The sequence below is a fragment of the Corythoichthys intestinalis genome, chromosome 5 (genome assembly GCF_030265065.1).
Source record: "Corythoichthys intestinalis isolate RoL2023-P3 chromosome 5, ASM3026506v1, whole genome shotgun sequence".
Classification (NCBI taxonomy): Eukaryota; Metazoa; Chordata; class Actinopteri; order Syngnathiformes; family Syngnathidae; genus Corythoichthys; species Corythoichthys intestinalis.
This window is the reverse complement of record NC_080399.1, coordinates 48,272,070-48,283,797: the sequence shown is the minus strand read 5'-3', so window position 1 is coordinate 48,283,797 and position 11,728 is coordinate 48,272,070. Positions and strand designations below refer to the sequence as shown.

General features: G+C 36.7%; 1 protein-coding gene across 1 annotated transcript; it reads right to left on the bottom strand.

The window, feature by feature from the left end:
- Window positions 1–3,729: 3,729 nt before the first annotated feature.
- rag2 (recombination activating gene 2) lies at window positions 3,730–7,889 on the bottom strand. The gene is made up of 2 exons (XM_057837015.1): window positions 7,784–7,889; window positions 3,730–7,047 (listed from the first exon to the last, which is right to left on the bottom strand). Exon 2 carries the CDS (start codon window positions 7,027–7,029, stop codon window positions 5,425–5,427), a length of 1,605 nt encoding a protein of 534 aa, XP_057692998.1. The 5' UTR covers window positions 7,030–7,047; window positions 7,784–7,889; the 3' UTR covers window positions 3,730–5,424.
- Window positions 7,890–11,728: the final 3,839 nt, after the last annotated feature.

Genomic DNA, 11,728 nt, shown 5'->3' with positions numbered 1-11,728 from the left:
TCGGTGATGGTGATGGATGATTCCCAGACAATTCCATCTCAGCTTTTCTCATTTTCTCTTTTCCCTTCTACACTAAATTACATATCAGTTTGCACACTAGGATTGACAATAAGTTAAAAGTTGAAATTGCCTTTTTGAATCTTTTTTTTTTTTTTTTTTTTACTTAAAATAAAGGTAACCTTAGAAAAACTTTTCTCAAGCAATGATTTCTCAATATAAGCATTTCACTGTATCTTCTGATGATAATACTCTAGGAGAAATAGAAAAGTGTTATTTTTTAATACTTATATTTATAAATTAATACAATGTTATTAAAAATTAAATAATTAAAGTTAAAATGAATAAAAACAGGAATACACACTGGTTACGGCCTAGAAAAACAATCTAAGGTTGATTATTTTCACAGTACAGTGGTGCCTCGACATACGATCGCTTTGACACACGATCTTTTTGACATTCGACATCCATGTTTTGCCGGAAAACAGATGACCGGCGGATTTTCTTGTGAGAGAGATCAACACTGGTTCCAAGTAGGGCTGTCCCAAAGGACTAATTTTCTCTCGATTAGTCAGCCGACTATTTTTATGATTTGTCGACTAATCTAATATATACAGGTATATAATTTTTTACTAATTTAGCAATGAAATGTTTGCTGACGCTTATAATTCCCAAAAACATTTTGGAACACTTAAATTCTTGAGTAAAGTACAAATAAATATGTAAATAACAATAATAAATCCCAAATAAACAATGAGGTCAAATGCTGATAGCATTACCTAGTGCAAAAGAATGAAATGTAAACAGATTCATAACACTGACTTCGCCATTCCAACATGATTAAAAACAATTCTTAAAAAAAAAATCTAGCATTGATATTACACAGTAGTATACTACTATATATATAATAATATTTCAATATTTATATTAATTATTCAGTGCCAATCAGATTTTTCCATTAAGGGTGTCATTTTAAAGCTAATCTTAGAGTAGAATCTTAATTCTGAAGTATATGGTAAGTATAACTCCAGAAATTGTTATTTATATAACGAACGTGACGTGCTTTTATTTTGAAATGTTCACTGGAAGTACGTACGCTAAACCGCTAACCGTAAGCTTTACACTCCGCAAAAAAGTGGCACTTTTGTCACTGCATGTGGTGTCAGTATAGAATTTTTTTTTTCATTTTTTTCGTTTGCAAATCCTCTTAACCAGCGATTTTTCATGTTCGAAGTGTCACTTTTAACCGCAAATTTGAACTTTAATTCTATGGCGTGTTAATGACCAATAAACATCTGTGAAAGGAACTGGAGTCTCATATGCCATCAACACGCACGCACAAATGTATGCACGCACGCGACGATAAAAGGCAGCCGTGAAAATTGCGGCCCTCATTTTATTTACCGTGCGATAAATGGACTCATTGCATATCGCGATAGGCTTAGTAACTTCAACAAAACATGTCGTTAGTTAGTTAGTTAGTTAGTTAGTTAGTTATACGGACTTATAATCAGCCAGCTTGTTGTCTCCTGTCGTCTTCCAAAATTACAATTGAGTGACTGCGCTTTAGGTGTTCATTCACGGCCGGCGTGCAGCCAAACTTGGCATTGAAGAGAGGAATAGAATACAATAGAATAGAACAGAATAGCCCTTTATTGTCATTATATACGTTAGGGCTCCTTGATTACAGGCTGGAGACCAGACGGGGGGAAGCGACGACAGCTGCGAGCCATTAACATTAGCAGCCTACAAAAGCCTGATCGTCGTTGCCACTCGTCGCGAGACCAACTCTTTTGGCGTTCCCGTCAGTCACGTCCAGCACTCAGGTATTTACCGACATATATACTCCCGGCTAATCTGACCTTTGTCTTGTCCCAGGATCCTGCTCCCTGACCTGTACCGTTGCCTGATATCTAAGCTGCACTTGCCAGCTACCACCCGACGTGCACGTGCGCTTCTGTGATCATCTGGGCGCACCTGACAATAAACCATTGTAAATAATTACTGCCATCTCCCTTGTCTGCTTTGGGGTCCAATTCCCAGCGCACCATAACAATACAGTTGTACAATGAAATTGTAGAGCGTCTCCCTTCACAGTGCAGGACAAGTAAAAATCTCAAAAGTGAATTGCAAGCATAAAAGTATAAAATCTAAATAAATATAAAATGTGTATGAGGTAGTCCTATGTTCAGGCAGTGCAAATAATCAAAGTGAGGTAGCAGTAGTTGACAGTGAAGGCAATGGAATATTGCAAGTAAATAGTATTGCACACAGAATATGTGTGAATAGAAGTGAAGTAGCAGCAGTTGACCGTGCAGGCATTGAATATTGTATATTAATATTTCACTTAATTAGTATTACACGTAGAGTATTGCATGTAAATGAATATTGGACATTGGGTGATGTGGTGTTACATATGGCAGTTAAGGGTGGAGATGGCTTCAGCAAAAGACACAACAGTGTAGCCTACTTTCTTTCACTGAAATAAGTCAGTATTTTGGCCCCTCTGATGCACTTTTGGCTTTGTGCCGCTTTCCCAGCTTGCATACCGAACGTCCGACATTCAAAACTTTCCACGCATATACTTTTCTCACCCTTCATTAACCGTCGATGGGATGTTGTGCTCGTCGACACATTTACATCACCGATGACGTCGACTACGCCTTAAAATGTATTTGTTTTTTCTATGTATAATTGCCATTTGTAATAGTACAAGCAGTATTTATTAAGGATTTAGTGTACATTTTCGCGCTGTGTAACGAATTAAAGGAAATATAATGTATTCATATGGGAAAATTCTGCTCAACATAAGACCATTTCGACTTACAAACAAGGTCCTGGAACGAATTAACTTTGTATGTAGAGGTACCACTGTATTTAACTAATTTTATGCCACAGACAGTGATAGATGTCCAATTCATTTGAACTGGGAAGACTGTTTGTCAATGCTCATGTTTCAGTGCCATTGATTGATTGACATCCAATCCATTTTGACTGACGGGTGAATAAACATTCATTAATTTGCTGTTAGTGGTAGCCAATGAGTAAAATTAGTGCCATGTAAGGGTTAAAAAGAAAAAAAAATAAAATTTGTGCAATAATGTCTTAATCAACATTTAGTGGCATGCATTCAGTTATTGTTTGGAGTTGGTTCTCTAATTCAGTTTGTGATAGTTACTGTGTTTGTTGTTATTTACTGTAGCTGGTTAAAACAGTGTAGAAACATTATCTATGCTCCCAAAACATTTCAATTTGTCAAGTACAAAAGGAATCAAGAAGTCAGAGCTACAAGCTCAGCTTTCATTTTCTTTTATCACATTTTTATTTCATCACAAAAACACAGCCACACTACTGTTGATTTATTTATTTTTCCAGAAGAGAAAGAAAACATTATTCATAATTATTTCACAGAGGTCAAGAAGGAAAATGAAAACCAATTGGGAAAGGAAAATATAATCAAACATTTTTTAAAAGAAATATAAAAATCAAATATGAGACAACATTAGAGGATTCTATTAATTAAGGAACTAACAATTACAGTATCTTAATGGGCATCCTGTAAGTTCATCATTTCATTCTGTCTATCCCTTTTTAAGTAATTTATAGGGCTGTCAAACGATTAAAATTTTTAATCGAGTTAATTACAGTTTAAAAATTAATTAATCGTAATTAATCACAATTAATCGCAATTCAAACCATCAACAAAACATGCCATATTTTTCTGTAAATTATATATATATTCTGTAAAATAATTTGTTGGAATGGAAAGATAAAACACAAGATGAATATATACATTCAACATACGGTACATAAGGACTGTAGTGGGCATTTCACTCTACTGTCATTTAAATCTGTCTATGCTGTCCTCACTCCGAAGCATCTACTTTTTCCAAAGCTAGACAGCTAGTGAACGACGCCTTAATAATCAGACTTCTTCCTTTTTCATCTGATTTATAAATAAAATGGCCTCAAACCACTGTCCTCTTTAGACCGTAATGAAACTACAAAAAAAAAAAGTACACAAGCATTGCATTAGCAACAACATTAGCTTAGCACGCTATACAGGTTCACTAAACATAAACAAAAAACGTCTCATACAAAAAATATAACATTTTGCTTACTAACATAATATGTACATTCTTTACAACAACCATACTTACGGACAAATCTTGTCCAAGGATCATATAAGCACAACATTACAACGTAGGCGTCAGCCCGAGACGTCGTGCAGCCATATTGAAATGGCAAGAAAGCAATAAACCATGTCGCAAAGCGACCACAAGAGTTCGCTGTTAGACAGCATAAAAAAACTTGCTGTAAAATTTACCAAAAGGCAGAATACTGTCTGAGTGGGACATGTGCATTTATTGCGTCAAATATTTTAACGTGATTAATTTAAAAAATTAATTACCGCGCGTTAACGCGATCATTTTGACAGCCCTAGTAATTTACAAATATTAGTTTGCACACTTGCCTTCATAGAAAGCCAACGAAAACAATTGTAACTGTTTCAAGACAACTTGTTCAAATTCACTGACTAATCTAATCATGTACAGTATGTATATATTTTTTTTCTCCCTCTCGTCATTTTATTGATTACATTGGAAATTATATTCTTGTGTCATTGTTTTAATCAGCAATTTACATTGTTATTCACGTTCCTGATTAGAAATAGTTGCTCTGTATGAAAATGCATCAACCAATTAAATGTATTTTCAAGTACAGTACAAGTTCAAACAAATAGCAAAACAATTCCATTACTCATTTTCATGGTTATTGTTTTGTACTCAACATATTATAAAATATTATTGAGAGAATGTATCATTTTTGACATATTTCTTAGCTTTAACACTCACTGGGTAATCATTCTATTATTTGTGTTATTTTGCCCCGCATTGTATGTAACCTATCGTTGTGTTTACATTCCCCGCAAAAACACACCTCCTTAAAACTAGTTAAATTACTTCATTTTCTGTGTAAATCTACTAGTAATTGGTGAAATTATCTGCCAGTGCTTCAAGTAAATTTCACTCAGATTTCTTGAAATAAGAAAAATAGCTAGCTGAAAATAAACTTTATTTGAAGCTATACATTTGTGTATTTAACCTTAAAAATAAGATTTGAAATTGAAATTCAAGAAAATATATTGTTTAAACATTATCTGTAAGCAATTTTTTCTTGATTTACTGTAGGTGAAAAGTACTGTAGGTGAAAAGTTACTCACTTTTAGATGTATGGGCTTAATAAGAACAAATAGTAATATTTACGTAAGGTAAATGGAATAATCTAATGCATGAATCTAACAAGTCTGTAACAGATGGAGAAATTATTTGACTAGATTTAAGAAAAATAGTCTGATTAAGACACTATACATTTGCAGTGCAATAAGGACACAATCAACCATAGGATCATCACAATCGAAACTTGCTAATCAAAAAGCTTTCTAAAAACACATTTTTTAGCTTTGGAGATCTTGAGAGTTGTACGAAATTTCCTTTGTTTAACCTTTAAAGGGGTACGTTTTGGGGGAATGATTTTTCGAGGTGGGGTTACTTCCTGGTTAGGAAGACCCCCGTGTTCAAGGCAGAAGTATTTCTTGTTGCCTAGGGAGAGCTTGAGGAGCTGTGTCTCAGGTAGCTCCATGCATTGGGCATGGACCCAGTGACCTGCCCGTCCTTTAGAGCAGAAGATCATGGCTGGCCGATGGAGCTCAGTGGAGTAAAATGGCTCCCATGTATTAGGATTAAGTTGGCAACCCTGACAACATTTGATCCAGTAGCCTGATTGTGACTCATCCTCCTCATCTTTCTCATTGTAGGTATTATCTTCACCCTCACTACTGTCAACCAGCTCTTGAGGCTCACGGCCAAAATAAAGCTCCTCTGAATCTTCAAGAGGAGTAGAATTATCGTAATCTGTCATCTCCTGGCTGCAGTCTTGTTGGTTTTGCGTGTCTTCTTTGGTGTCGACCTCTTTCTCGAAGTTCACTTGATAGAAGTAATACATATTTTTTTGACATGATCTTCCCTCAGTTGGTACAGCTAGCAACATACTTTGTTCCCCTGCAGCACCACCGTACCAAGTTTCACTATGAACAATATCTGGGGTCCAATTTGGTGGTTCATGAGGTTCTATGTGAATCCCTTTCTCATTTAGAATGATAGTGCTGCACTCCATTCTTTTCTGAGAGTTGGATTGATATCCTCCTAAAATCATATATTCGTGAGAGGGGCCTGTGCGAGTTATTATAGCACTTGAGATTGACAGACCAAAGTCGAGGAGCTCACAGGAGACTAACGGACAACCTTGCAGAAGCTGGACGTGCAGATTAAAGAGCCGAGGCGGCCGGCTGTCAGATTTTAATGAGTGACCCCCAAGTATATAAACACGGTCCTCTCTTGCAAGGGCCACATGGAAAGCCAGGCCATCACTGAGCTCTGGAAAAGTGTAAGCAGAGCAACAACCAAATTGCATGTCGAACAAGAACACTTGAGGAGGACAATCAATGACGCTGTTCCATTTCTCAGAGGTCCTCTCCTTTTCTGGAATGTATGACCTTCCGCCAAAAACTACAAATGCTGTCTTGCCTCTGCTTTGAACCACACTGACCGTGTGGCCATATCTAGCACTTGGCACGTCTCCTAACAGTTCTATCTCCTTACAGCGCAAGGTCAGTTTGCGATTGCAGCCACGACTATCCACGCTAAGGCTATAAAGACTTGATGAGATGTCATTATTGGGTGTGCGGCCGCCATGGATAAGATAACTCTCCGCAAGTCCATCATGTGGATCGAGGCGGCAAACGGCAGGACAGCGTAAAGGAGGAAGGTATTGTGAGTCATTGGAGAAATGTATCGCTCTCAACCTGAGCTCACCACGTTTCAAGCGGATGCCAAATACTCCTGTTGGACAGGAGCGCTTAGGCCATCCTTTTTGGCCAAAGAGTAGAACTTCACCATCAAGCTGTAAAAAAGAACAACCAGGCTGCAGAAGGCCTTCACAGTTGACTGGATTTAATGGTTGCAGTCTCATCCTGGTTGCAGGTGTCTCCTTCATAACAACACATGGACACACACACAAAAACACAGATGTTGTTTGTTTTCATCATTTTTCAGTTAGTTAACATCATTATCATCATTATCAACACAATGATTCTCTGCCTTCTCTTTATAACATAATAAAGACAAAAACGGATATATAAAACATGGATATTGCATTAAAATTTTAATTACAATAAACACAGTCCCACAAACTATCCAGAGCAAAATGTTCCAAAAGTAAATACAGACTGTATAAAGTGGGATTAATGAGTTTACAGATGCTGCAATGAAAACATAATCTAAATGATGATTAGCATAATAATCATAATTGATATGGATGAGTGACTTTGTTACCCCATCAATCCTACCTTCAATCATCTTTAAAAGGCTATCACATTTTTCATTAAATGCTTTGTCTGCTTACTCAGGCTATTTTTGGGGCCATAAAGTGTAATATATTGGCTGTATTTAATTTGTTTAAAAGAGCAACAAGTAATATAAAGCTATCCTTATCTGTAGCAACATTATACAAACAATAGACTTGCTATGCAAATAATATGACCCCCCCCCCCAAAAAAAAGCATTAAAATGTAGGCTATTTACAGCAAAATGCTTATATTAATGCTACTAATAATACTAACACTGGAATGAATACTAATACTAATATAAATAACTGGCTGAAATAACCATGCATAATTGTAACCCCATAACATCCAGTTATTTTAAATCAATTTTAACATGCTTACCTTGCAGCAAGAGCGAGGATTTAGTGCTTGAGCTCACTTGACTGTGAAGTTTAAGATCACTAGGCTAAACCTAATCACTCTTTATATAGTCTATCTTTGACAAAAGCAGACACTGGCAGTGAGTTTGTAAAGCTTCGTTGACTCACAAACACTTCCAGATCTTGAGGTTAACTGTGTGTGACTGCTGCTCATTGGCGGCGTTGCCTGAACGCGTTTTGCAAGTCACATCAGAGGTACAGCCACAGATCAAATACACCTAAGAAGCTAAGAAAAGCAGCAGCAGACTTTGTTTCGCAGTCTAGTGTCATCAGATGTTTAAAAATGTTGAAAAAGCCGTAACAAGCAAGCAGTCCCTTTTGTACGGTGACTTTTCATTTCTCATTCTTTTACTTCCTTACTTTCCACAAGGGGAATAATGAATTAATTGTGCCATACAAAAAATGCTCTAATTAGGCAACAGCTAAATAATTAACACATGCTGATTATCGCAACAAATCATAACCGTCATGAAAACACCACACAGCAGAAAAATGACCTAGATTATAAAAAGCATCGTATGATGATAAGAGAATTAGTCCTCTACTCATGCAGTTAAGCGGACGTATTTAGGACTTTCTGTTCTCAATGCCATTTCATGACGCTGTTTCTAACTAACAAAATGAAATATGTCAAAAATAGTGTTAGTCTGTCATGCCACAAATGCCTGACTGAAATTTTTATCACCTACAAAATAAGTAACATTTGCTTCATATCATGGTGTTAAATTAATTATAATGGTAAACAACCATTTCCATGCTGCTTAAAAATTGTTACCACTTGCAAAAACAATGTAATTTTTCCAGATTTATCTCAATTCTGTGGACGGATAAAAAGATTTACCAAATATATGCTATATTATTCTGCAGTATTTATTGTTATACAGCCTAAGCCTAGATTCTGCTGCATTCAATTAAACACTTTGTTTTACTGCTTCCCAATTTGGGCTTATTTTCTTGTGTTTACTCTCACACAAAGCCTCTTCCTTTTGCTCATCCCTTAAGGTTGTGCTCATTTTTGGCATCGAAATTAATTGCAGGCTTTAAAAATTGCCAGAATGCCAAGCAGACCCACATGCATTTTAATAGAGTTATTACTTTCGGCATGTTATTTGTACACATTGGTGTATTAGTGAACTGCTGATGGAAATCTGTACATTGCGCACGGGCCATTGAACCATATAGAACATTTTGCCTGCATGTTATCCTACTGCGATATGGTATGATGAGATGATGAAAAAGATGTCTACCCACCCATCTGTCTGATCAGCTGAAGGCTGAAAAGAAGTAATGTGTTTAAACACCCAGAGAAAAGCTGAACTCAAAGCAGATGTAAGCTCACTCATTAACATAATGTTTTTGTTCACTGAGCGGCTGAGAGAACACTCGAGCTGTGTGAAAAACAAAGGCTGAAACCACAAGTGCCTGGAAAACCGTTAGGGCTTGAAAAGTGCACAGCACCTGTGTGCCTAAACTGATGCTTACAGAGCTGAGTAGGGGAGAGAAGGCTTTTCCCTTGTTACTACGGATATTACATGATGACAGATGGATGTGTTTTGTCTTTATTTTCTAGCAATTCCTCCATGTGTAGGAATTCAGTGTGGGGATGAAAAATCCACTGTTCAGGCCACCTGAAGGCATTCACTCAAAGCACCACTGAAGCTTGCTGTGTAGCCAAAGATGTGCCTTTGCGAAATGTGCAGAGTGAGCAGTCTGGGGCACACCTTAGGCAGTGCATGGATCCGTACATAATTAATAGAAGAAAGTCATTAGAAGCTACAGCGGCACCTGTTTCTATTCTTTGTCATGCATCACTACCTGGCTTCTCTGATTTTGACAAACGACATTTATTGTCAGTCTGAAACAAGATACATCACATTAAACAATTCCATTATTAGATGCAAAAATGTTCTAATCGGTGACCCTACATACAGTATCTATAGAAAACTCGAATGCTGACGTTTCACTTCAAAGTTAATCTAATTTCCTGCAGTACATATGAAAAACACTTGACCATATTCATCTGCAAGCTATTTCTATGCCAGATGAAAACCTCCAATCTTATCATTTCAGTATATATTTGGATGAAAATGACCTGTAGATAACCCATTTGAAATCATTTAAAAGCAAAACAGTATGTACTTTATACAATTCACAACTAGCGATGTGTCACTTGTGAATGATTCGGCTCTTGAGGCCACTTGCACTGCATCACTGCTTAGCAGGCTTGTGCAGGCTGCCGTTGAGAAACCATTTCATTGTATACGTGCTGCGTGGCACAACACTTCGAGTTTAAAAATGTTCAACTCAGACGACATCAAATGCTGAGACCATTTGTCAAAGTGATTTCAGAGTGTTGACAGCAATGGAACAATCAACGGTAAAAGCATCTATGCAACTTTCAGGTAGGGTGATAAGCAACCTCTTGTAAATTTGTCCAAGCTTGCACTGCATCACTGCTTAGCAGGCTTGTGGAGGTTACCGTTGAGAAACCCCTTCATTGTGTACGTGCTGCGTGGGACAGCACTTCAAGTTTAAAAATGTTAAACTCAGACGACAACAAATGCTGAGTCCATTTGTCAAAATCATTTCAGAGACTTGACAGCAATGAAACAATCAACGGTAAAAGCATCTATGCAGCTTTCAGGTAGGGCGATAAGCAGTGTTGTTAATCTTAATTGTAATCAGTTATAGTTACATATTACTTTTACCAAAAAGTAATTGAATTAGTAACTTAGTTATCACAACGTAAGAGTAATTAGTAACCATAATTTTCGGACTATTGGCTGCTATTTTTTCCCGTCATTTTGAATCCTGATTAAATGTCATTCGGCAAATTATGTCACTAACTCCATTTATGTCCAGATTGGAATGTTTACATCATTTAAAAGGGAGATAATTTGCCAGATGACACAAAAAGACATCTGTCATAAGCATTCATTAATGCTCATGACAGTGTCATTTCATAATTATAATGGTATTATGGCTATGTCTTGTGGTGCCACTGTCAAATAAAGTGTTACCAAATTCCATAACTAGCAATTAATAAAACAACTACAAACAGTAACTGAAGAAAGAATTAGCACAGAACATGAATTTTCATTGTTTTTTACATTTGGAGTCCTGTAATGCATGCTAGGAGGCATGTTGGATGACAACAGTGTTGACAGCAAGGAGCAGGAGAGGTTGATTGTCTCCCTCAAAAGAACAGTGACAGCCAATTGGTTCAAAACTTCATGGTGGTTCATTTGGTCTTATGACAGTCTTATGATGTCGATGTCAAATAAAGTGTTACCGGTTAATATATTTTGGTGTAAATATACCATAATACAGTGAAGACAGCTGCGGCTTATAGTCCAGTGCGGTTTATCTATGAACAAATGCCATTTTCGTGTCAAATTTGGTGGGCGGCGGCTTATTGTCAGGTTCGCCTTATAGTGCGAAAATTACGGCACACGGCAAAGTAACTGACGTTACTTTTCATGTTCTGAGCGTTAATACATGATCGATTCTATAACGTCTTTCACATCAAATATGTTTATGTTAAGTGATTCAATTGAACTGTCTTTTTCATTCAAAAAAAAAAACATAGGTCCCCCTTTTTACATTTTCTTAAATTTCACCTATATACAGTGTATCACAAAAGTGAAAACACCCCTCACATTTCTGCAGATATTTAAGAATATCTTTTCATGGGACAACACTGACAAAATGACACTTTGACACAATGAAAAGTAGTGGGTGTGCAGCTTATATGATAGAGTTAATTTATTTTCCCCTCAAAATAACTCAAAATATAGCCATTAATATCCAACCCCCTAGCAACAAATGTGAGTACACCCCTTAATAAATACATACATCCCTAAATGTCCAAATTGAGTACTGCTTGTCATTTTCCCTCCAAAATGTA